The sequence below is a fragment of the Mirounga angustirostris genome, unplaced genomic scaffold, assembly GCF_029215605.1.
Source record: "Mirounga angustirostris isolate CCGP_5_RB_7025 unplaced genomic scaffold, mMirAng1.0.hap1 SCAF_17, whole genome shotgun sequence".
NCBI lineage: Eukaryota > Metazoa > Chordata > Mammalia > Carnivora > Phocidae > Mirounga > Mirounga angustirostris.
In genome coordinates this window covers 24,923,468-24,949,059 of record NW_026991725.1, presented here as the reverse complement: position 1 = coordinate 24,949,059, position 25,592 = coordinate 24,923,468, and the positions used below count along the sequence as shown (strand labels likewise).

Below are 25,592 nucleotides of genomic sequence, written 5' to 3'. Positions count from 1 at the left end.
CAGAGGCCTGGCACTGTGGGGAAAAAGGGGGAACTTCCTGAGGGGAGGCCTTTGGGGCTGGGGGACTGGTCCCTTTGGAGAAATCCAATTACTCTTGAAAGTTCTTTTCCCTCCCTGCCTCGTTCAGCCATCCCTAGCAGGATCTAGTACTTCTGTGGTCCTTCCTAAGAGTGCTCCGAGCTTGTCTAGAGGACTGGACACTAGGGTCGAGGTGGCCACCCACCAGGTCTTCCACATAGGGGAACGCGTTTCCCCTTCCTCCCTCTCCTTTCCCCTGAAAGAGAAGTCTCAGCACGGTTATTTACAAAGATTTATTTATTACGGCACAGGAGTGGTTCAGGCCTGGAGTCAGGGAAGGGGGGAAGGGGGGCAGAGCAGCTGGAGGACAAGGAGAACCTGGCTTCCCCACCGTGCGCCCCCCTAAGGACATATACTAGGCGGCATTCCCGGCATCAAAGCACAAACAAAACGCAACAAAGCAGCCTCTGCTAGTCCATCTTCCAGGCACCCAGGCTGGGGAGCAGGGGTGATAACAGGAAGATTTCCAAAATGTTGAGGTTGAGGAGAAGGATGCCCTGGGCCCTGGTAGAAGCCAGAGAGAGGGGTGGTAACTTGAAATCCCCCATAGGAGAGGGGATGGAGAAGGATCTAAGGGCACCTACAGGTTCTCAGTACCCTCTTTCCCCAGATCTTAGGGTCCTGCCCTGTGGGTTTCCTGTGCCCAGGAGAAGGGTCTGGGGAGTAGAATTGTGAAGGATAAACCTTTGCCCTCCCCCCCCCTTACTGGATCATCCAAACTCTCTCACATCCCGCCTCCCTCTGGGTAAATGGGGGAATGACTGGCAGGGGTAGGCATCAGGCAGCAAGTGCCCAGGGACTCTGGGCATCAGCCAAAGGTGGGCAAACAAGCAAACATGGACCAGCCTGAAGTCTTCTAGAAGTCAGAAGCCACAGCCCTAGCGAGTGAGGGGGAAGGGTACAAAATAGGGTGGGGACAGAGTGGGTATCTGGGGAACAGCAATGCCCCCTCCACTTCCTTCTGAGCGATGCAAGGCCGGGTGCCTATGTGCCAGGCTCAGGGTGGGCGGGGCGCTGTGGCTCCTCCCCAGGCTCTGCAAGGCAAGCAGAGGGACTCAGGGCTTGGCCACGCCCACAAAAGTCCCAGCCCCTCCTCCCCATTCGCTACCACCAAGCCTCACCATTCAGTGCCAGGTCTTCCACTTGTTCCTTGGAGCTTCCATCTCTCTGGGGCTCATCCAGAGGGGGTGGGCGCTCCCAGGGTCCTTCCAAACCCTGGCCACAAGCTGTCTTCTGCCCAGCTGGGGATGGGAATGAAAGGATAAAAACACAGTCTCTAAGTATCCATTCAGCCGTCCTGGAGCAGGAGCGGAGCCTCTCTGATGGCTGAGGCTTAGCTTTCTGAGGGCATCATGGTATAATGGAGAGAACGCTGGACCAAGAATGCTCTCCCAATGACTAGCTATATGAGTTAGATAAGTCAGTTATTACCTCTCTGAAGGGGATGGTGAGAAGGAAATTGCGTAGATTGCCTTAAATAAGATAATAGTTAATATGCTGACCAGACCAGCACCAGCACTCCCGGAGTGGTGGCAATTGATATTTCTCCTTGGTAGTCTTGTCATTTGGCCCTCTGCCCTGCTGCTTTTCCAGAGAGAACAGTCTCCTCTTGCTTCCTCTTGACCTGTCCTGAGGGTCTCAGTGGGAGTTGACTCAACTTCCACCTGGAGCTTTTGCTCCAGCGTTGATACCCCACTGCCAGAGATGCAGAGAGGAGGTCCAAGCCATTTTGTTTGGGTGCGAGGGCTGGACACTGCAAGCAGGTTTAGTCGACTGTTTCTCATCCCCATAAATAATGGGACCAGGAAGTTTAACGTGCACCGGGAGGGATAGATACGGCACAGCCTTCCATAGGTAAGCATGGAAAACACAGCCATGGGAGGGGCAGAGACCTTTCTGCCTAGGAATTCTCTGGGCCTCAGGACCCTCTGTGGAGATTTCTGGATCTGGGGCCTCTAGCTCTGAGGTCTTTTGTGTAGGTCTTAGGCCCCTCCTTGACCCCTCTCTTCCCAGGCAGTTGGAGTTGAAGCGCAGAAGACTAGGTTGTTCTTGCATCCTAGATTCTCCATCTAGACACTAGAGGGCACCCTCTCACCTCCAGCCCAGGAAATAAAAGGGGGAGAAACAGCCACAGGGTCCTGGGAAGGACTTAAGAACCAGCTCTTTGCCTCCCAGCAGAAACCACATCTTACATTTAAAAACACAGGTGGGCGCCTGGGTGGCTCAGTTGGTTAAGCGACTGCCTTCGGCTCAGGTCATGATCCTGGAGTCCCAGGATTGAGTCCCGCATCGGGCTCCCTGCTCAGCGGGGAGTCTGCTTCTCCCTCTGACCCTCTTCCCTCTCATGCTCTCTCTATCTCATTCTCTCTCTCAAATAAATAAATAAAATCTTTAAAAAAATAAAAATAAATAAATAAAAATAAAAACACAGGTAATGACGGCATTGCACCCTCTTAGTTCTCTATCCCTGCATCTCCTGTACTCCCTCACGGCCATGCATGGGAAGTCTTTTCTTGGGTCTAGCCTCAAACCTCATGTGGCCTTGCCATAACTCTTAGGGAATAGCGGAATTACTAGGGACGAACTGATTCGGGAGAGGGTCAGGATGGGAGCAGCCCAGGTATCCTAGGGCACCTGTGGGTGGGAGGATGGGGAGGCCCTCACCGTACAACTGCGGTTTAACATGTGTGAAAAGCTCTGAACTGGGAGGGGTGCCCCAGGACACTCAAGGAGGACCCCACCAGGCTTCCCAGCTCCTTCAGCTTACCAGGCCCCCTGCTGCTCTTCAGGACTTCAGCCTGGCTGTCCTCCTCCTCCTCCTCCTCTTCGTCATCCTCCTCCTCCTCCTCCTCATCTTCCTCTCTTGGGTAGCCCAGCTCCCGCAGCTCCCCCAGCTCATCCTCCTCCTCTGAGGCCTGGTTCTCGCTCAGGTTGCTGATGGACTGCAGATGAGACTCAGCAATGCGCTGCACGGCTGGCCCAGGGGGCCCCAGAAGGCAAGGGTGAGCCGGGCCAAGAAGCGGCCCATGGAGCTGGAGAGGCATGTGGCCCAGCCCCAACCTCCTTCCCGTGGCCTAGGGCATGGCTAACCCCCTCAGGGGTCTAGTTCAAAAGCTAAAGGTCACAGGTCAGTCTGCTGGGGGCCAGACGAGGGCAGAAGCAGCAGGCGGCAGACCCTTAATCGTGTTTGGCTCCTAAGCTGTCCAGGGATGCAGACCTCCTTGGAGGCTGGCCCCAGGCGGCTCCCCTGAACCATAGGGTGCCATGCTGGACAAGACCAGGCAGGTACAGCAGCAGCTTAACATTCCGTGGCTGGGGCATGTGCTTCTCCCAGGACCGGGGACCGGAGACAGTGTCCACTAGCTACAGCCCTGGCTGGGAGGCACAGGACCCGTGGGCCAGGGCCTGCGGGATTTGTCCCTCTGTTTCTAGCAGCGTGCCCAGACTGCTGAGGGCTCATTGCTTACCCCGATCCTGCTGGGCTCGGTCCCCACCCCCTGGCCCTACGCCTGTCATAGACGCTACTCCACATGTCTCTGCCCAGGTGCTGAGGTAGGGACAATTCGGAGACCGAGGACGTAACAGTCCACAGCCAGTGAAGTTTGTGCCTGGGGATGTGATGTGCTCAGACGCAGCCCCCACAATCTTGACCCACATCCCCAAGCTTCCAGCTCCCTCTGTGGTGACCTAGAAAGCAGCAAACACCACCCACCCCCCCAACACCACCAAGGCCTGCTGGGATAGGGCCTAGGAAAGGAACAGTGTAGGCAGCTGAGGAGAAGTTTCCAAAAGATGGAAAGGCCCAGGGGGTTAGGAGAAAGGGGCCAGGGCTGGGGGATTCTGGGGGAATGGCAGGGGTTGAGGGGACGCTGTGAGGAGTGGTTGGGGCAGAGGCAGCAGGGGGACCAGGAGCCGGTGGGATTTAAGAGCACTTGGGTAGCGGAACTCACAGCTCACAGACAGGATGCTGACAAGCTAGGGGTGGTTACAGCTCCTTCTGGGGAGGCCGGCAGCCCCTCCCCTCAGAAAGCCCAGAGGGGTAGATCCAGGCTGGCAACCTCCAGTGCAATGAACAGGGCACCACACTCCTGCCAACTTGGGACAGGCACAGAGGGCACATTGTGTGTGCCCACTGCCCCACCCTGCCCCAGGCTCCCAGCCCGGTGCCTCCCGCTGGCTCTGGGCCAGTTACCCAGGCAATAAAAATACAATAAATAGCCCTGCCCTGGCCTTGGGGACGCGGCGGATCTTTACCTTGAGCCAAGTGTGAGAGCTCAGCCTTGGAGAGTCCCCTTCAAGCCAAGATGGTGTTGTCCATCCTCCCCTGGAGGCCCTCGGCTTCTCCCCTTACATACCCCAACCCTGGCGTGCCTGGGTGGCTCAGTCGTTGGGTGTCTGCCTTTGGCTCGGGTCATGATCCCAGGGTCCTGGGATCGAGCCCCGCATCGGGCTCCCTGCTCTGCCAGAAGCCTGCTTCTCCCTCTCCCCCTCCCCCTGCTTGTGTTCCCTCTCTCGCTGTCTCTCTCTGTCAAATAAATAAATAAAATCTTAAAAAAAAAAACAAAGCCCCAACCCTGCCAGAAGCTTTCCCTTGCCCGGAAAGGGGCTGAAGCCTGCAAAACAGTGCTCTCCAGGTACAGAAGGGTCCTCTGAGAGTTGGGGGGTGAAGGGAGGAGAGGAAGTGGCTGCTCCAGCCCTCGCCCCCAGTCAGGGGAGGAGAGTTTAGTCCCCATGGCACAGTGACAATAGGTGTGCGGGGCACGCCCCTGCTGGTGCCCATGAGCCTCCCGCGCACTGCACCTCCCCTCCTGCCTCTCGGAGCTCTCTGGGGTCTCCTCCTCGCCCTCCCAGCTGTCTTCTTCTCTGTCCCCATTTCTGGGGCCCTGAGCTCCCCCAACCCAAGTCTCCCTTTCAAAGCCAGAATGTCTGCAGTACAGCCCCCAGACTGCCCTGCCTCTCCCAACTTAGACCCTGCTAAGGTGCAGTCCAAAGGGGCAATGGTGGTGGCAGCCCATTTCTAGCCCTTGCAGGGTGCCCAGGAAGCCCCTTGGCCCTAGCCTCTTCACCCCTGCCTTCTGCCCCATGCTCGTGACCAAGAGTCCAAGGGACGGTTCTTGCCCCTCACATCCACTCAGCCCTCCCCAGCCCAGAGTAGGGAGGAGAGAGAGGTCTTCTGGTCTCTCCTGAGAAGATGCCACCACCTCCCTCATGCCTCCTTCAGGGGCTGGCCTTCCCCCACATCCCTACAGGTGGGAAGTCCTTCCAGGTGCTGTACCCACTGCCCACATGCTGTCCCTTCCTCTTTCTGTCCTGGGCGGGGGGCAGAGAAAATGCCCTTGTCCTTCTCTCTTCTCCTCCCAGCCTCTCCTCTCTGCTCCTAACCCTGGCAGGCAGGCTGGCAGGTGCGCCTGTTGACCTTGGCCGGTGCTGGGAACTCATTAAACCTACCCCAGAAGGAGCTCCCAGCACACCCTTCCGGTCTCCTCCCTCCACAGGAGGAGGGGGCTGGCCTGGCAGGAAGAGCCTCAGGCCAGAGCTGAGGTGGGGGGTGGGAAGGCATCCTTTGGCTTAGTTAGGAAGAGACCCTCCCCACGCCCCCAGCTCCACGCCCTCTCCTCCAGGTGTAGGCGGACTCTAAAGGCTCCCTGTGATTTCACACCTCCTCCCCTGTGCACATTTCCTTTCCTCTTCCTACAGTGCCCTTCCATGCCTTGCCCGCCTATTGAATCCCTTCTCATCCTTCAAATCCAGGCTTAACCCTCCTCTCCTCGGTAACTCACCCACCACGCTTTGAGGCAAAAGGCCCCAAGAGGGTGGGAGCCAAATCTGACTCCTCCCATTTTGCCCAGTGCCCACCAGTGAGGCCTGGCACACACTAGGTGTTCTAAGTGTGTGCTCTAGGAATGACTTGTGTTTTAACATAGAAAGGAGAAGCAGGACCAAGAAGCAACCAGTTTGCTGGCCTGAACAAATGTTCTTCCAGTGGGGGAGGGGAGCCAGAGCTGTACCTAGAGAAGGTGCTGGTTGGGGGGGAGAGAAGGGGGGGACAGAGGGGGGGCACTGGAAGGTGGTCTGGCACACACTTGCAAAGAGGAGGTACAGAGCTGAATATCTGTATGTTGATGATACTTGTCATTTTAGGCTGGCCGCCTCTTTTCTTTCAACCCCACCACCTGATTTGAAGGCCCGTAGCCACCCCTTTCGGCCCCTGGGCCCCTTCTTTACAAGACCGAATGAAGAAAGATCTGGTCCCTAAGTAGTGGTTGGGGTACACAAGACAACCCCTCCCCACTGACAAAAGCTCAACCCTTCACCTCCCTCCCCCAGTGTCAGCCTGGTTCCAGGGGGGTCAAGGGGCCAGCCAGACTGATGGAGGGGGGGATAGTACCTTTCAGCGAGGGGGGTGTGTAGGCACATGGGTTGGGTCTCTTCGACTTGAGGTGGTGCCCCTCTCCTGAGGCTCTCTGCCAGGGTAAGTGACAGGTTAAACAGACTCACCAGAGGCCCCCTCCCTTCACCCTTCCTCCATTCCACCCCAGCCCTGGCAACCCAGGCCACAACTGTTCTAGCCTCGGCTGATGGGTCCAGCCAGGCTGCCCTGTTTCTTTGGGAGGGTCTTCCCTAAGCTGCGGCCTGGCTCAAGGCAGAATCCAGGGTTCTGGAGGCCCAGCCCAAGTCTGAGCAGAGGAAAGACAAGGGCAGGGGAGTCTGTACCAGTGGGACCCTGGCACCAGGCACTCTTACCAAGGTGCCAATGGATATGGTAATGTGTCCTCCGGGGTGGCACCATGTGTTAGTCGGGAGGAATCCTGTCCAGCCCACCAAAAAGGGCCCCCAGCATCCCTCCTTCCAGCTGCCCCTGGAAACTCACCTGGTGAGGGGAGGCCTCCTCCTCTGAGGGAGACCGCCAATGAACCAAGGGAAGCCGAGGGAAGAAGAGAGAGGAGGGGAGGAAAGGGAAGAGAGAAAGAGAATCTGAATTACTTTCCCCAAAGGTTCAGGCTCTGGAGAAAGGGAAAGTGTGCCCTTTCCTTCTGGGTGTTGGAAGGTGCCTGGTCAATAAAGGAACCCAGCAGGGTTGGGCTCCCAGACCTTACCCACTCCCCCTCATCTTCTGCTCAGTGTCCTAACTCATGGGACTTTGGCCCCAAGAAGGCTTCAGAGTTAGGGTGGGACCAGGGCTGGGGCAGCAGGGAAGGGCCCACCTGGTGAGGAGTGCTCTGAGAGCCGGAACAGCATGGCAGGGGTTGGTCTCCTGCGCCGGATCTAAGGAGATGGAGAAAGAGGTGGGGGGAGGGGAGCAGGACAGACACCTGCACCCCCCCCCCCCAGGCAGCAGGGAACAAACAGTGCTTTGAAATCCCCAGGGAGCCTTTGAATCAAAGACTGTTAGAGCTGAAAGGAACTCTATAGTTCACCCAACCCCCTCATTTTACAGAGGTGAAAACCTAGGGCTCAAAGAGGTTCAGGCAGGAGCTCAAGGCCACACAGCTTGCCATGGCAGAGAAAGGAGGAGAAAAGCCCATCACTGACTCCTAACCCATACCTGTCCCCTCCGTGGCTCCTCCAGAATGGGCATCTCCCTTTCCACCTTCCCCTATCAAGGAGGCCCATCCCCTCCTGCTTTTGCAGAAATCAGACCTCAGGAGCAGAAGCTGACGGTAAGAGACGCCCCCTGGGCCATGGCACCCACATGGCCCTGCCCACCTAAGGTCAGCTCAAGGGCTCCAAAGAAACCAGATCCCGCTGCAGAGGGAGGCTGAGCCAAGGCGCTGCAGAAACCTGCAACATGTGGGCCTGAGCCCCAGACCCACCCGGTCCTGGAGGTGTCCCTGGAAGACTGTGTCTGGGTCTCTCTAGCAGTCTCTCTCAGGCTGTAAAACTCCTGGCCCAGTGCTCATAAAAAACAAAAAGTTGCCCTCCTTGGTATAGGAGCCAAGCTGAACGGGGGGGGGGGGGGGGGGGGGGGGGCACTGAGCACTCCCAGTAGCTCCCCCCGCCCAGCTTGGCAATCAGACCAACTGTCAGTTAATTAGGTCCCCTCCAAGCTCCAGGGAAATGCACAGAGAGAACCAGGTGAATGAAGCTGAAACTGTCACCCCCCCCCCCCCCCCCCCCCCCCCGCCAAGCTCTCCAAACTGCCTCCAGACCCAAAGCTGCTTAGACCCAGGACCCAACCGTCCCCCCTCCCCCATGGCCCCCCTATCTCTCCCCAGAATGACTTGGCTCCACTCTCACTGCTCTGCTGGGTGTCAGCAACAAGTGAACACTCTACTTGGGGGCGGGGGTGCGGAGCCCTCTTCTCTCCCTCCGTCCACTCCCACCACCTTTGGAGACCTCTCGACCCCCAGGAAGGCTCTCCAGAGAACTCAGTACTCTGTGAAGGGGTCTGTGACGACTGGTCGCCCCCACCCGCATGTTGTGGCTCCGTGTGGGGCCTGGCAGCAGGAGGTCAGGACAAGGCTCTGGCGGCCCGGCCCAGGCACACACGGTGGGACCCGAGAGGGGCAGAGCCTGGGGCCGCGAGCTGGAGGCCGGTTCTGCACAACGGGTCAGTGCACCACCACGTGTCTCACTTCCGACCGGCTCTGGCTGGGGCCAGGGCGCAGCGGTCCCCCTGGCAGCCTCGGTTAGGACCCCGTGCAGGGTCCAGAGCACAGTCTCCCCGCCCGGGGTTGGCCCGGAACGGCCGGGGCCCCGACGCTCGCCGCCCGGCGTTCTGCGGCCCCGGGAAAAAGTTGCCGGAGTCCGCAGCGAACTTCACGCGCTGCCCCGCGCCCCCGCGTGTCCGAGGCGGCCCGAGACGCTCCGTCGCCCCCCCGTCCACATACACACCCCGGCCGGTCCGGCCCCGGCAGCGCCCCGCCGCGGGAGGAGCCCCGGGGTGTGTTGGGGGCGCTGCCGGGGGTGGGGCGCGGCCCCCTTACCATCTCCACCTGGCGGGGGTCGAGCTGGCTGGGGGGCGCGGGCACCGAGAACTGGATCTTCTTGCGGTCCTTGGGGTCCATGGCGGGCGGGGCGGCTGGCGGGGCTGGGGGCGCGCGTCTCGGGGTCCGGGGCTGCGGTCCCGGCTCGGCTTCCCGGCGCTGCTCGGGGCGCGGCGGCGAGCGCTGGCTGTGCGCGGCGAGGGGGAGGCGAGCGGCTCACGCTCAGATAAAAATACCGCGCGCCGCGAGGGGAGGGCGCGCGAGCGGGAGGGGGTCGCGCCGGCTCCGAGCGCCCCCGACTCTCGGCTCTGGGGCTCGCCCGCCGCGCCCGCCGCGCCGGTCCCCGGGCGCCTGCAGCCTGGGCTCCCGGCTCGTGGGCTCGGGGTCTCTGCCCCTCTGCCTGAGTCTCGCCTCTCCCTCCTGCCCTCGCTCTCTCCGAGGGTCTCTGTGGGTGTCTCCGCCTTCCTCTCTCTCCCTCCCTTCCTCTCCGTGCGCCTCTATCTCTGCCTTTCTCGATCCCTCCAGGTCTCACCCTCTGGTCCCAGCCTTGGGGTCCCCGGCCCGTCCCCTCGGCCTGGGACTGGCGCCCGGGGGCTGGGTGGGAGGGCCCAGTGGGAAGTGGCCAATGAGCACCGAGAACCGTGTTCTCCCCGGGCCGGGAGGAGGGTGCGGAGTGTGAGCCAGGACCCGGGGAGCGGGCTGGGGGCCCCCCTGCCGTCTCCCGAGAACTTGAAGCTGCATTATTGATGGAGTCCAGCGGGGAGGATAATGGGGGTTGGGGTGGGGAGGCCGGGGCGGGAGGTGTGGGGGGAGAGGGGCAGCGGGGAGACGGGACTCTGGCTTTAACCCCTTCGTGGCCTGGGTCCTTGGAGTTTCACGAGGAGGCCTGGGAGGTCCTCGAGAAACTACCACCAGCGTGTCACGCTGTGAATGGGGGTGTCCTAGAGAGCCAGAGAGTGTGAAAGAGCGGGTGTGTGTGGGAGGACACGTGTCAGTCATCATGGCAGGGAGTGTATGTGAGTGCCAGGGGGCCCTGTGGTGCCCGTAGCTAGGGAGCTTGTGGGGGGGGGGGGGTCCGTGTGGCATGAGTGTGTGTGAGTCTATGTGAGTAAGTGTGTCAGAGTGTCAAGGATGCGGGTGTGAGTGGCAGGGTGTGGGAAGGCTGTGTGCTGGGGGAGGGTGTGGGTGTGGGGGAGGATGTCAGAGGCTGTCAAGGTGATGGGCTGGCGTGTGGCAGCTTGGGGGGGCGGGGTGGAGGGGCTGTATCCACAGCTCTAGCCTGTGCAGAAGAGGTGGATGAGGTTGTGATCCTGGGGGGCAGGGGGGGATGTGTCCCTGCCCTGATGTACCCTGGGTTCATGTGTCTCCTGTCTTTTCTCCCCAGATCTAAAGCAGGGGGGAGCCAGAGCCGGCCCAGGGGGCAGAGTCGGGGGGCTGCTTGTACCAGCACACGTGCCATCACGTGTGTGAGTTTGGTGCATTTGGGAACAGAGCTGGGGGGAGAGGTGCATGTGCTCATTTCGGAGGTGTGAGCCTCTCTCCCTTTGCCGAGGTGTTGGTGTGTGTCTCCGGAGGGGAAAAGGGAGGAGCTGGTCCTGTGGGTTAGGGTGTCCCTGTTTATCTGTCCAGGCCCTGGGTATCTCTGCAGGCCTATGGGAGAGCACCAGAATGCTTTTCCGTAGCGTTGAGAGGGTGCATGTGTAGACGAATACATAAAAATGCGTCTTCCTGGGGTTCTGTTTGTATTGGCTGTCCTCTCTCCTGGTCACGCTCAGACCTGGAACAGCCAGGAGCACTCCCCCTGCCCCACCCCCTCCTGCAACTTTTCCACTCCTAGCCCCAGCATGCTGGGTCCTTGGCAGAAGGGAGCAAGAGACCAGAGGAGTGTTGTGAAAACGGGGTCAAGGACACGATGTTGCACCCCAGAGTCACCCAGAGGGTGGCAGGAGAGCAGAGCTTTGCTTACAGGAGCTGGGAATCCTGGCCACTCAGGATTCAATCCCCAATCCCAGGCCTGGTTCAAATCCCACTGTGTTTGTTGACTTATATACTTGTCAGGGAAACGGCCAGATGCTGGGTCGTGACCCAGGGGTGTGGGCATCTCTGGCAGCCCCTGGCTTGGCCTAGACCCCTCTTCCAGGTGCAGTGTGCTGGGGAGTGGCAAAGAGCAGTTTGGCAGTGCCTTGAGAGGGTAAATAAGGAGGTCCTGAAAGTCAGAGGGGCACAGGAAGGGCATGTATACCTGAGTGGCCACTGGGCCAAGGTGAGGGTGAGGCGCCTGTGGCTTCCAGGGCTGGGGAAGTGGGAAAGTCCTGGAGCAGGGCGAAGGGGGACAGAGGACAGCTGGGTGGGTGACAAGAGGACAGGGACAGGGAGGCATCACTACCAGTCACACCTCAGAGCCCATCAGAGTGAGAAAGCCTTGGGGACCATGGCAGCTAGGCTCATTTGACCAGGGAGGACTCATCTATGGAGGTTCTGCCAAAAGGATTGGTGCTCTGGGAGACCATGAGGGAAAAATTCCCCTGACCCAGGCTGGGGTAGCTGGAAGGTAGACTCCCCCTCTGAGCTAGGCCTGGAAGATGGGCTCTTTGGGGTGGAGGGGAGGGTTTTTACCCTCTTCCCCCAGCCTTCGCCCAGGCCCCCACAGCTCTGGCTGCAAAACCTGGGCCACAAGGGGTGGGGAAGCCTGGCTGACAAAGGAACAGGCACAGGGACAGACAGGAAGGGGGAGGAAGGGAAGAAGGATGACAGAGACAGGAGGTGAGAGAGAGGTGGGGAGGCAGGACAAAGTGAAAAGAGAGAAAACACATGTGAGAGATGGAGAGACAAAGGGAGAAAGAAAGCCTCACCATGGAGAGAAGCAGGAGACAGAGATGGAAAGAGAGTAAAAATAGCTCAGCATTAAGATAATTGCAGCTCACAGTTCTGCCCTCTGTTAGGAATTAAATGAGGTTTTATTACTTTGATTTTTCTCTCCTGGATCCTACGCGACTTCTCAAGAACTTGGGGAAAAGTTTTTCAGGTGGGCGGCCAGGTGGCGGGGGCTGCGTGGGTGAAGGAGGAGGAAGGGAACAGGACTTCTGGGAGCTGGGGGGATGCGGTCAGGGGCAAGGGGTGGGGTGGGACTTGTGAGGGTGGGGGAGCCCTCGCGGGAGCTGGGAGATGTGGCCAGGGTCAGGCACATGGGGGTGGGGGACTAAGAAGCAAGGGGCCAGGGTGACCTCCATTCTCTTTGACTTAGAATTAATCATATGCAAATGAGATGTAAAAATAATGTGCCACTCCTCAGTTATTATTCTTGAGTTAGAAGCACAGGCGGTTGGGTCCAAGAAACAAAATCAAGACCTGGTTTGACTTAACTCTGATTGAACTGTGGGTCTTTCTGCTTGGACAGACAGAAATAAGAATTGTAGTGTGTCCATTAATGTGTCATAGGTCTCAACACACTATTTTGAGACATGTCCTTCTCACCGTTTCTCTTCCCATCATTACCTGCTTGCTGCCACACGGCCCAGCGTTCAGGAGACACTACATTCACCTTCTCTGGAAGGTGAATCTGGAAGGGAGGTGTGAGGCCTTTGCCTTCCTTCTGGGAGTTGGGGAGAGTGGAAGGTCGAGAATATTCCCTCCCTTCCCCCAAGCAAGATACGGTCAGGTGGACAGAACATACACTGAGGAGTTGGACAGACCTGGGTAGGAAATTTGGATCTATAATTTACTGTGTGATCTTAGATAAAATCTTACCCTCTCTTTGCCTCAGTTTCCTCGTATTTCAAAGCCCACCTCACATGGTAGCTGGGACGATTCAATAGGATAAAGCGAGTAAAGCCCCCAGCCCAGCGCTGTACTCCTCCTGGTAGGTGTGCAGTCAAGTCTAGCTTCCCTGGAGTTCAGGGGTGCGGTTACGGGAAAGGCCAGCAGGTGGCGGAGTCGGCCAGGGTTTGGGCGGCTGAGCGGCTGGTACTGCCGGTCTGTAGTTGGGCATCATACCCGTGACCTTGGCACCACGGAGCTGAGCAGAGCTGGCCGGTTGGCACGTGGCAGCTGGAAGGGAGGCCCCGGAAGCCCTGGGCAGCAACCTTAGAGAAGCCGGGGAGCACTAGCTGGGCACACCGGGGCATCTTTCCCTGCCGAAGCTGTTGGTGGGGAGAGGGAGAGGGAGGAGGGGCGAATTCCAAGGCCCGCCTCTGGGGAAACCCGTGGACAAGAAGAGAGGACAAGGGCACTCTCAGCCAGGAAACAGTGGTATCAGGACAGATGGGCCGTCATCTGAAACATTCATTCGACATATTCATTCATTCGTTCATTTATTCATCCATCACCCATCCCTTTGCCTACCGAATTGGGTGCTTTTTAAAAAATCAACCTTATTGGGGGGTGCCTGGGTGGTTCAGTCGGTTAAGTGTCTGCCTTTGGCTCAAGTCATGATCTGAGAGTCCTGGGATGGAGTCCCACATCGGGCTCCCTGCTCAGCGGGGAGCCTGCTTCTCCCTCTGCCCACCCTCGCCCCTGCTCGTGCTCTCTCTCTCTCAGATAGATAAATCTTTTTTAAAAAATCAACTTTAGGGCGCCTGGGTGGCTCAGTTGGTTGAGCGACTGCCTTCAGCTCAGGTCATGATCCTGGAGTCCCGGGATCGGGTCCCGCATCGGGCTCCCTGCTCAGCAGGGAGTCTGCTTCTCCCTCTGACTCTCCCCCCTCTCATGTGCTCTCTCTCTCATTCTGTCTCTCAAATAAATAAATAAAATCTTTTAAAAAAATCAACTTTATTGAATCAGAGTTTTTTATACAATAAAATGTACCATTTCAAAATATACATTTAGGGGCTCCTAGGTGGTACAGTCGGTTAAGTCTTGGACTTTTGGTTTCAGCTCAGGTCGAGATCTCAGGTTGTGGGATGGAGCCTTGCTTCTGGCCCCACGCTCATTGCGGAGTCTGCTTGAGTTTCTCTCTCCCTCTCTCTCTGCCCCCCCCCCATCAAATATATATATTTCTTTCCTTCTTTTCTTGTCTTTTCTTTCCTTTTTTTTTTAAGATTTTATTTATTTATTTGACAGAGAGAGACACAATGAGAGAGGAAACACGAGCAGGGGGAGTGGGAGAGGGAGAAGCAGGCTTCCTGCTGAGCAGGGAGCCCCATGTGGGGCTCGATCCCAGGACTATGGGATCATGACCTGAACCAAAGGTGGACGCTTAACGACTGAGCCACCCAGGCACCCCTCCTTTTTTTTTTTTTTTTTAAGTAAGTTCCACTCCCAGCGCAGAGCCCAATTTAGGGCTTGAACCAGGACCCTGAGATAAGACCTGAGGTCATATCAAGAGTCGGTCACCTAACCGACTGAACCACCCAGGTGCCCCCAAGATATGCATTTCTATGAGTTTTTGAGAATTTTAAACAACATATGAGTATACCACAACACAGATATAGAACATTTTCATCACCCCAAAACGTTCTCTTTTGCCCATCCAAGTCAACCTTCCCTCCCTGTTCAGTGGGTGTATCATAACTCAACACACTGTTTTGAGAAGTGTCCTTCCCACCATTTGTCTTTGCACCATCACCTGCCTGCCAGAGGGCCCAGTATACAGGAGGTGCTACAGGCCGAGAGGGATGGACTGAGGAATGAATGGATGGATGAATACGCAAGTCATAGAAATTGTCAATGGGTGACATATATGGAGCATTTACTTTGTGTTGGGCCCTGAGCTAGGCCTTTTATATGTATGATCTCATTTAAGCCTCATTAGTATCATTCCATTTTACAGATTAGGTAAATGAGGCTCATTCCATTTTACAGATTAGGCAATTGACCCTTTTGCCCAGAGGGTTCACTGGGTTCACAAGAAAACAGTCTGATTCCAGAGCTCTCACTCTTTACGGCTGCCTTTAATACATTCAAGATGGGTGAGTAGAAGATTGCTTGCATGCACTGGACCAGGCTTCTCTGTTGCTCCGCCTTGGACCGGGTTTCTCTCCAGCCCAGTTGGGACCCACACAGGGGGACCAGAGAGGGCTGGGGAGCAGAAATCCATGTGTGGAGGCTGCCCTCTGGTGGCAGACATGAGTACAGCGGCGTCTCTGCCCTCGGGCGCCCTCAGGTAGGATGTTGTTGAAAAGAGTGAGCAAGCAGGCAGCCCACAGTGGGGGCAGCCTCAGCCCCGGGCACCTGGAGACCCCCTGCTCTGGCCACTGCCTGGTGCCCCCCGAGGTGCCAGCTGAGGCTGCTCCCGAAGATTGCCAGCTGCCGGAACCCACCGCCTCCTACCCCCTCCACCAGCCCTCACACACACTCCGATCCCGGTCCAGTCGGCTGCTTCCATTCCCTGAAGAAGAGGCCCTAAAGTTAAAACAGCTGTTAATTTATAAACCAATTTTTCCGTGACTGCTTAATAAATCGCCAGCAGCTGCTCTGCCCCCTCCTCCTGCCCAGGCACCCGGCCCTGAGGGCTGCGTGGAGAAGCTCAGAGCCTCCTGCCTCTTCCCCTCAACTCCCCAACTTGCACCCCATTCTCCCCGGAACTGAGCGTGTAGGGGGGGAACCCTGATGAACCCAGCTTCTCTGGGCTTTGGTGGAGTAGAGGGGAGAGGATGGATTTCCTTTCTTTCCTTTGGGCTGCAGCCCAAAGGCCATCCCTCCCAATGCCCTACACCCTCCTCCCCCGGGACTCCCAGGCTCAGAAGGTAGGTGTCAAAGGTTTTCTTAGGGCTTGGGAGTGAGGGTGTCCAGATTCCCTAAGGGAGTTCCCCTGAGACACTGGGAGGGAAAAGGACCCTGGGCTGCTCCCTGAGAGCTGGAACCTCAATTCCCTGGATCTGGGTGGTCCGCCTGACCTGCAGCGAACTGACTCCCTGACCCTGCTGTTCTGTCAAGGGAGGGCTGATAGGGGAATGCTGGGATAGCCTCCCACTCTGGGGGGATGCCCATCCCCAGGATAATGAGAAGAGGGATCTGGGCGTCCTGAGCATTCACCTTACCCAACTTGTACTAGCATGTAAAGGGCACCATGAAAATCCACATGGGGTGGAGGGCTGTGTGAATGATAGGCGGGAGGCATGTTCTTTATCTTTGCATCTGCCAGTTCCAAATGCACCCCCCCAAAAGCCTGCTGCTACTGTGATCCCTGACTCCACTGGGCAAGGGGGTCAATCTGGCCATGCCCCTGTAGCCACAGGAGCTCAGCAGGGAAGGGGGAGCAGGGTGGTAGAGCCTACCAAGTTGGGAGTTTCAAATCCTACTCTCCCGCTTACTAGCTGTGTGACCTTGAGCAAGTAACTTAACCTCTCTTTTCTTCCTCCCTGTCTCCATTGATAAAATAGGAATACTGATTATAGAATTGTGAAAATTAAACAAGTTGATGCACATCAAGTGCCTGGCACATAGTAAGCTCGTACAGAGTGATAGTGCTATATCTCCACCCCCCTGCTGGAAAGAGCAGAGACTGGATTTCTTGGGTCCCCTCAAGTAGCAAATCTTGGGGTGGAGGTGTTCGGGAGATTTCCAGAAGAAGGGGTGGGGGCAGGTAGGTGGGGTGGGGCCAAAATTAGCAAAAACAACAACAACAACAATCACCAGGATTCTGGAGTAATATCGTTGTGCCTGGACTTTCTCATTCTGTTCTCCTCCCATCCCTCTAACCCCACCCCCACCCCTTGCCCCTCCAGTAGCCAGGGGCCTTCTGCAGCCTGGTTTTCAGGAAAGAAGGAATAGCCTCCACCCCACTCCAGCTCCAGAGCCCCCACCTCTCCAGAAGAAAGTCCTCCCCACAGTCTAACTGAAATCCCTTCCTTCTCTTGTTCCCTACTCAGCAGGGGCTACCATGACCCCATCGTGCCTCACCCCCAGTGGGATGGGAGGGGCATCTGAGAGCCTGCTCAACTACTGTCACACAGGCTGGGAGCAAACCTGGCCTTGCTACATCCTCCCTGTGTGGCCAGAGCAACTTAGTCAACCTCTCTGAGTCATGGGTTCCCCAGCTCTGGAATGGGGAAAATCCCAGAACCTACCTTCTGGGTCGTTGTGAGGGCTGGATAGGACATTGTGATAGGACATTGTCTCAGCACAGGGCCTGGCTCTCAGCAGGTGCTGAGGACATGGTAGTAGAGAGAGAGGTGGCAGAGTATGATGGCAAGAACCCAGATGCCAGAGCTGGACCACCTGCATTCAAATTCCACTTCTCTACTCGCCGCTGAGTGACCTTGGGCAAGTCGCTTGACCTTCCGGTGCCCCTGTTTGTCCATCCATAAGATGGACAGTGTAACAGAACCTATGTCACTGGGTGGTCATGAGACATCTAGAGCTCTCAGAAAGCCTGAATTAATAGCACTGTTAGTTGCTGTTACTATTATTGGCCCCACCAGAGCATTGACCCCCTTTGGGCTTTGCCCCACCAAGGGGCTTGTTGATGGCAGAAGACTGGAAGGTAAGCATGACCCAGACTGGAGACCCTGGTACTGGGGACCGCGGCTCAGGGAAGACCTGCAGCCTCTACTAAAGTGTTCCCTCTTCTGGCATCCTCTGGCCTGGGCACGATCGGGAGGCACAACCCGCTGGCTTCCCGTGTCAATGGTCCTGCAAAGCAGCCAGACCCCTCCCTGTGCCCAGGTTCTGACTACCTCCTGGAAATAAAGCAAGGTCCCCGGGGCCCACTCAAGCTCAGGACGGCTCTGCCAGGGTGCCAGCTGGTGCCCACGGGGCGGGGCAGTAGTTTGATCATGTGGAAAGAGAAAGCTGGAGGCTTTCCTGGGTGGCCCCCTTTCCTGTGTCGCCCCCACCAGAGACATGGAAAGACTGGGGCCGAGGCCATCCTTGTAGCTCCCTTCCCCTGGGGACAGGCAAGGGGTGAGAGCTAACCTTGGCCTTTCCAGTGCCTCAGTTTACTCAGCCGTCCTGAGGATGGACTCTTCATTCCTGTCTCCCGGGGGCCCCAAAGGCCTTGGCATTGGCCTCTCACAGCTCCTTGCCCTCTTTCCTTTCTTAAAGAAAAAGAGCTCAGCCTCCTCTTTCCCGCCCGGATTCTCTCCTTTGAAGCCTCCGGGGAGGACACTTAGCCCCGGAGGGGAGGGGAAAAGCCAACCCCAAGCTGGAGCCCGCCAGTGCAGGGCGTGGGCTGCGTCTCCAAGACCGCCCTGGGCACCAGCGCCGCCCGGGTCGCCCCGCGCTCCCCGCCCCTGCCCCTTCCCGCCGCCACTGGCCCTTTAAGAGCCTCTCCGCGCGCTGCCGTCCCGGATCAGCCAGAGAAACCATTAAAATTTTATGCAGAATGAAAATGGGCCAGGTCTCCAGCTTCCTCGCTCCCATCCAATGATTTATTACTCGCAAATACCACAGAACTAATTAGTATAGTAATTAATTAATACGCATTTGCATATTTGCATGTGCAATTAGTGCAGTGGAGTGATTACTGGGAGAATGAGGGGCCCCGGATTGTCAGATGTGAGGGGGAAGTGGCCTGGAAAAGAGTTAGTGGGAATGAACTTTGTAGGGAGCGCGAAGGCGGGGAGGGAGGGGGAGACGAGCGGGGGCGGGGGGCGCCGGGGCGCAGGGGCGCCTCGCTGGGGCGCAGAGCCGCGGCGCAGGGGAGCGCCAGGCCTGGGTCCGCCCGCGGCCGCAGGACGCTGGTCGGGGGTCGCGACCCGGGCGCCCCCGCCCCGCCCGCGGCCCCGCCCCGCCCCCGCCGCGTGGCACGGCTCCAAGCGCGCGCCTGATTGTTATGCATTGTGTTTCTGGTTGCGAGCGGAGCCGGGCGGAATGGGGCTGGCACAAGCTGTTTGCCTGCCACGCGGCGGTGGCACCTTAAAGGGGCAGCGTCCTCTTCCCGCCGCCGCCGCCCTCGCCGACCCCACCTGCGAGCCGCCCGCTGGACCCCCTTCCGGGAGGTCAGCGGCGGCCGGAGCCGGGCCGCGGACGAGAGGGCGCGCGCGGGGCCGCTCAGGAGGTGGCGCATCCCCGGGCGGGGGCGGGGGCGCGGGGGGGGGGGCGCGGGGCACGTGCCGAGGGAGCCTGGCGGGCAGGAAGTCAGGCTGCGAGCGGGGATTGGGCGGCTGGGGCGCGCCGGGCCCTGTGCCAGGCGCCGGGCGGGGGCGGTGAGGCGAGAACAGGGAGAAAGCCAGGAGGAGAAGGACAAGGAGGAGAAGGAGCGAGTGGCAGGGTCCCTCTGGGTGCCAGGGGCTTCCTCATAGGATGCCGCTTCGCTTCTCATCTCACACAGATTCTGTGAGGTAGGGCTCCTTATTCCCATTTCACAGACGGGAACAGAAAGGTGTGACAGGCGGCTGGTGATCAGGAGTAAAGCTGATCCAGCGGGTCCGTCCATCCCCACGTGCGCGACGTGGTGCCGAGGGCCAGAAGAGGAAGTGACAGGACATCAGGGAGGGCTTCCTGGTGGAAGAAGCCCCTCACTGAACCTGCAAGGGCAAGGAGGGCAGCTCCTGAAAGAGCTGGGGGAAGAGGGAAGCATGTTTAATGTGACGGCCTCTCCCTGTGTAGGGAAGGAGCCCCCACCCACCCGTGAGCAGACCTGTGGAGACTGTCTCTTGTGACTGGGGCCTGGATGAAGGGCAGACCCTGGGCACCAGCTCTTCCCAGGGCACCCTCCTTTTCCCTCTATCACAGGGGCTGCTGGTCCCACAGCGTGGCGAGAGTGGGACTTTCAGAGAAAGCTGGACAGTCTGTAAGTGAAAGAGAGCTCGGACCGAGAGTCCGAGCTTGGTTCAGATCCCGCGTCTGCAACGTCCTAGCTGTGTGATGTTGGCACGGCAACCTCGACCCCAACCTCTCTGTGCTTCAGCGTTCTTGTCTTTAAGTGGGGTTAATAGTAATCCTGCCTCTGAGGTCCGGGGGAGAATGAAGTAAGATAATGCACGGGAAGCCCAGTGTCTGGTACAGATAACGCTCAGCATTGTCATTACGTTATTCTGGTTTACATACTACATTTTTATAGAGGGCTCTGAGGCCCCAGCGACAGGAGGACCCCAAAGCAGGAATTGGGGTCCTAGTTTCTAGCTCCAGCTATGTCACTTATTTATTGTGTGACATCAGGCAAGTTACTCTTCCTGTCTGTGCTGTGGTTTCCTTATCTGTCAAATGGGCGTCGGTCCACGAGGCTCCTCCCCCTAGTCTCCTCCCTTCCCTCCCTGTGCCCACCCTACAGGGTAGTGAAGTAGGAAAGCAGTGGCTAAGTCTCATTCACACTGTCCTGGGCTCCACTGTCCCAGGGGCTGAGCCAGGAGGTATCTGGTTAAATAGAAACCTCCTGGCCATTTCCTCCCCCCACCATGGCCTCTTGGGGCTGTCCTCCTGTGAGCACCAGCACTGCTGCAGGTGGGAGTCCCCTGTGCCCAAGGCCAGCCTCTGGTGCCCCACACCCATGCTGGGCTCAAGAGAGGCATCAGAAAACTGTCCAGTATCAGGTCCCCAAAAGTCTGCAGCCCAGATGTCTGGCTCTGATTTCCGCGGGGCGGGGGGGAGCCAGGAAATGCCCAAGTCGCAAGGAAGTTCTCTGCAGAGCCCACCAGGGGAAAAGAGAGCCCAGGACACACACGCTGTCCTCTGCTCTTAGCAACGCCCTTCACTACCTCATGGGGGCTTACCATCCCCCATTAATCAGGACCTAACCACCCCCAAGTGCGCTTCATAAGTGGCTGTCTTTTCTGTCCTCCCGTTAGTCCTGAGGAAGGTAAGCAAGTGGGCAGGTGGCACTAGTCCCATTTTGCAGATGAGGAAGCAGAGGGTTGTGGGATCTGACCAAGATCAAGACCCTGCTAAGACAGGTGCTCTTTTGGCCACCTTGAACTCCCTCTTCGTCTAACTGCCTTCCTGTGTGGACCCTTGGAACAGCAGGGGCAGGATGTCCTGACCACTCACTTGGAACACTGAGGACCAGAGCTCCAGGAACAAAGATTTTAAAAACTAAAGCTGACCAGGGGCTTGGGGCAGAATCAGCCGTATCTGGACAGGGCCGGGGGCTGAGGCAGCATTTTCATACCTGTTAGCCTTTGACACGATAGTCCTGACAGGCTGGTTTTATTGTAATTATCATGCCCATTTTACAGAGAGGAAGACTGACATGGCCTGTCAATTCCAGGATTGGTGGGGAGGCTGAGGGCAAAGGAGGGAGGGTTTCAGGAGGGGCTTCCTGTGGGTGGGTGTTCTGCCCTCCTGCAGCCTTCAGTTCCTAGGCTGCCACTGACACCTGGTCTAACAGTGGCAGCCAGGCCTTTGGTGCCCCAACCTATTGAGGATATTCTGCGTGCCAGGCTCTGGGCCCACTTCCTGCCTTCGAGGAACGTGCCGTCAGAGGGGAGAGACCGATAAGGCAAAGGTCAATACCTTTGCCTGGGTAGAAGTGTGCAGAAAGCATTAGAGGAAACTGGGTAGGGGCATCTAACCCAGAGAGACTTCCTGAAGGAAGTGATGCTTAGGCTTAAAAGGCGAGCAAAGGGGAGAGGGCGCTGCAGACCAAAGAAACAACAGGGACAAAGACTCACAGGCAGGAGGCTTGTGAAAGCAGAAGCAGCTTTGAGCCACTGAGGGGCAGGGTTCAAGGCAGGGACAGTGTCGGTGAGAATTGGGCAGCAGCCTGGTTAGGAGTATCCCTAAGGAGTGTGGCCTGCTCCTAGGGGTTATGGGAAGCCAATGAAGATGGCTGCATACCACGTGTCAGGCAGGATGGGCAGGATGGGTAGCCTTGGTCCTGTGCGGGAAGCCTGAGGACCAAGACCCCGTGGGCAGTAGGGGCTTCACGGGGGGAGGAGAGCCTGCACAGGGCCCATAAGACAGAAGGCGTCTGAGATATTGGGGGCGGTGGCTTTGGAGAGTAGCAACAGCAAAGAGGAAAAGGCAGTGGGAGTGGAACTCAGCTTTGTCCCTGGACCTCAGCTCCCTGCCCCCCTCTGGGGAGTTGCATTTACCCATGCAGGGATGCAGGTCGGAGCGGGGGGGGGGGGGGGGGGGGGGGGGGCTCTGAGGCTGCTGAGAGGTGTGAGGCCAGAGCAGGGGATCTGTAGCTGGGAAGGGACCACTCTGGGGTGGGGGGGGGGCGCTGTGGGGCCTCTGTGACCTCATTACCAGAGCTTGGTGCCCAGTGAATGGAAGCCAACCACTCCCAGGCTCAGCCTCACCTCCCCCATGCCCTCTCTCTGAGGTCCACTTTGGGGGGGTCTCTGTGACCCCCCATCTCAAGTCCAGCTCCCCAGACTGAAATTTGGGCAAAAGGCCAGAGGAGACGCCTGGGGGTTCTGAGCTTCACCAGGGACCCTGGGCCTTACTGCTTCAGGAGATTCTCTGGAGAAAGGCTCCAGTACCCCCAAACTCTCTCAGCCAGTCATTAACACGACAAGCATTTATTTTTTATTTTTTTTATTTTTTTAAAGATTTTATTTATTTATCTGAGAGAGAGAATGGGAGACAGAGAGCATGAGAGGGGGAGGATCAGAGGGAGAAGCAGACCCCCCGCCGAGCAGGGAGCCCGATGCGGGACTCGATCCCGGGACTCCAGGATCATGACCTGAGCTGAAAGCAGTCGCCTAACCAACTGAGCCACCCAGGCGCCCCACGACAAGCATTTATTGAGCACCAAGTCAGTACAACCTGTGCGAAGCACTAGACTACTGAGATCTAAAGCAAGTAGCTCCCACAGTCAAGTCAGGGAGACATGGGTAAACGGATCCTCCTAACAGGGGGTGATAAGGATTGAAGCTGCCCTGCCTGGGGAGTTTCTGGGAAGGCTCCCAGGAGGAGGTGTCCATCATCCAGGAGCCATCCTTGTGCGGAATGAGGATAAGTTTGATGAAAGGGAGACTCAGAGACCAGTGCCCATCAGGGAAGCAGCTCTTAAAAGAACAGGGCTCAGAAGCCAGAAGTCAAAGGTTATGGGGCAAAGGCCACTCTACTCTTGGAGCAAGGGAACAATCCTGAGGGGGCTGGTTTTTCAGGAGGATGAGACGGCTCCCCACCCCCATCGCTCTTTGTCCCGGGTCGGAGGCAGCGTGGGGAGGGAGAAGGGCGCAGCAGGGTTCTGCCCCAGGACTCTCAGCATCATGCCTGGCCCCATGGGTGTGTGCCCACCCAGCTTCGGGTGGGGTCTAGGCCCCGAATGGGAGGCCAGGGTGAGGGCAAAGGAGAATCTGGTAGGGAGCTAGAGGTCAGGACAGGAGGTCAGCACGGAGGAGGGGGGCTACACCTCCCTGGTCCTCCCCTCCCCCTCCCCCATGGCACCACAAGGCACGCAGCCGCATCTCACCCGTGCCAGCCCTCACCTCCCGGCAACGTCGCATTCTCAGCCACGCCATCTGGCGTGCCCGCCGCTCCCCAGAACACTGCGGCGGGCGGGGGAGGGGGCAGCGGGGCAGGTGCCCACCCCAGAGCCAGGAAGAAGCGGCAGGTCCCCCTCCCCCCAAAGCCCTTTTGGACTTGAGGTGGGATAGGGAGCTGGGGAAGGGGGTGGCAGGTGCTCTTATGCTTCAGGAGGAAGCTTCAGGCACCCTGAACGGATGGAACGGGCGCCGTCTGGGCAGTGCCAGCCTGCCCCCTCCCCTCCTCCTCCCCCCACAGCACAGCTCATGCCAGCAGACCCGGGCCCTCAGAGGATCTCTAAATTCCTGCTCTTCCCCTCAAATCGGAGGTGGGGGTGAGGAGAACGGGCTGCCCCCTCCTCACCGTGCACCCACCCTCATTCTTCACCTGCCTGCCCACTTCAGCGGGGGGGGGGGGGCCCTAGGACATGGCTTTAGATGGCCTCGGCCAGAGAAGGGACACCTGGGTTCTAATGCACCTGCTCCTCATGGCTTGGCACTTTGGTGGGAAGTCAAGTCTCCTCCAGCACGCTTGCCCCCACCAGTCTTATATTTGGGGCATGGTGGTGGTGGTGGTGGCGGCGGCTGGCTGGCTAGGTGTCCTTCGGGGTGACAGAATGGAGTGGAGCCTTTACAGATCTGTGTGTATGTCTTTACCTTGATGGAGCAGGGGGTGTAATGAGAGCAGCTTTACAGAACCTTCATCCTGTCCCCTGAGCAAGATTCCCCTAGACTGCTCAGGAATGACCCGTCCCCTCCCTCTCTCTCTCTCTGCCTGCCTCCCCCCTGCCCCCCATCAGGACCTAAGTCTGCACAAAATGGCCGCCACCCCTCTGAGGCAGCCATTTTAGGTGCCCAGACTGTGGCCTCCCTTGGGATGGGGCTATGTCTCCATGGGAACCTCAGACCCCCGCTCCCAGCTCCCTCCATGGGGGTGGGCAGTAGAAAGGGAGTCTTGCAGGCCTGGCTGAGGTACCCTTCACTCCCCTTTCCCTCTCAGAGACCCAGAGGGGACTAGGCCCCTCACCAACTCCCTTCCCCCAATGCCAGGGGGAGGAACAGATGGCATCTCTGGGTGTCCTTCTCCTTCCGTCTCCTTCCTTCCATTTCTGGCTCTTTCTGTCTCTCCGTCACTGCATCTCCGCATCTCTGGGTGAACAGAGAGGAGCACGCGTGTCCCTGTATGTTCATGCTTGTTCGTGTGGATGTGGACACGTGTGTGTGGTACCTCTTCCAAGCCTGTGTCTGAGGCTGGCCCATCCCACACCTCCCTCTGTTCCAATTTTCCCCTGTTTTTTATTGTATCTTCTAAAAAAAAAGTTGAAACGTGTCGAGTGAGAAAAACTTGTTCCATTTTTCTGAAGGAAGAAAAGACAGGGGCAGGAAACAGACCTAGAGGGATGAAGCTGCCCATACCCTCCAGCATGCCCACCCCCACCCCCAGGCCTCCTCTTGTGGGGGGTTGAGAGGACCTTCTCAGACCCAGAGAGCTGAGGTCATTCTTTTTTTTTTTTTTTTTAAGATTTTATTTATTTATTTGAGAGAGAGAGAGAGAATGAGAGACAGAGAGCATGAGAGAGAGGAGGGTCAGAGGGAGAAGCAGCCTCCCCGCCAAGCAGGGAGCCCGATGCGGGACTGGATCCCGGGACTCCAGGATCATGACCTAAGCCGAAGGCAGTCGCTTAACCAACTGAGCCACCCAGGCGCCCGAGCTGAGGTCATTCTTAACAGGAGACCGGGAGAGATGGAGAGACTTCCCAAGGGCCCCCTTATCCCGAACAAGGTATTTCTTCCTGCTCTGAGCAGAAAGCAAAGCTGGTAGGGGTCTATGAGACCCCTGGTAGCTTAACCCATCCCTCAGAGGAGAAGGCAGGGTGTGTCTCTCTCCCCCAAAGAAGTATTCATTCTCTTACGCATCCATTCATTCACCCACTAATTCAACAAAAACTCAATTCCTATATAGACAAAGCATTCTGCATGTGTGTGTGGGTATGTGCAAGAAATTAATATGGTAGAGCATGTTACAGTTTATAAGAGGCTTTAATAAAAATCAGAGATGGCACTTATTGAATACTCACTATATCACTGGCCCTGTGCTACCTCATTATGGGTATTATCCCATTTAGTACCAACAGCAGCTCTATGAGGTGTAGTATAATTATCCCCATTTTACAGATGGGGAAATCAAGACTGAGAGACAGTATGCAACCTGCTCAAGGTAGTTAGCATTCTTTGACGCTAGTAAGTGGGGTTGGGGAGAAATCAGAGCCCAAAGCATGTGAATGTAACCAAA

The 25,592-nt window shown here is 57.6% G+C and overlaps 1 protein-coding gene and 1 long non-coding RNA gene across 3 annotated transcripts in view; both read right to left on the bottom strand.

Moving 5' to 3' along the window:
• Window positions 1–297: 297 nt before the first annotated feature.
• PPP1R1B (protein phosphatase 1 regulatory inhibitor subunit 1B) lies at window positions 298–9,566 on the bottom strand. Of its 2 annotated transcripts, none has more exons than XM_045888081.3 (7): window positions 9,006–9,566; window positions 7,284–7,344; window positions 6,950–6,972; window positions 6,467–6,542; window positions 2,846–3,052; window positions 1,200–1,319; window positions 298–1,112 (listed from the first exon to the last, which is right to left on the bottom strand). In XM_045888081.3, exons 1-7 carry the CDS (start codon window positions 9,084–9,086, stop codon window positions 1,063–1,065), a joined length of 618 nt encoding a protein of 205 aa, XP_045744037.1. In that variant the 5' UTR covers window positions 9,087–9,566; the 3' UTR covers window positions 298–1,062. The 2 variants fall into 2 exon arrangements, with proteins under 2 accessions (XP_045744037.1, XP_054366801.1); XM_054510826.2 differs by lacking the exon at window positions 9,006–9,566 and adding an exon at window positions 7,893–7,969.
• A 4,222-nt stretch (window positions 9,567–13,788) lies between these two features.
• Window positions 13,789–25,592, bottom strand: part of LOC135362933 (uncharacterized) — a 36,160-nt gene continuing 24,356 nt past the window's right edge. The window contains exon 3 of the long non-coding RNA XR_010408397.1: window positions 13,789–15,344. This is a non-coding gene — a long non-coding RNA (uncharacterized LOC135362933). The remainder of the gene's footprint in view (window positions 15,345–25,592) is intronic.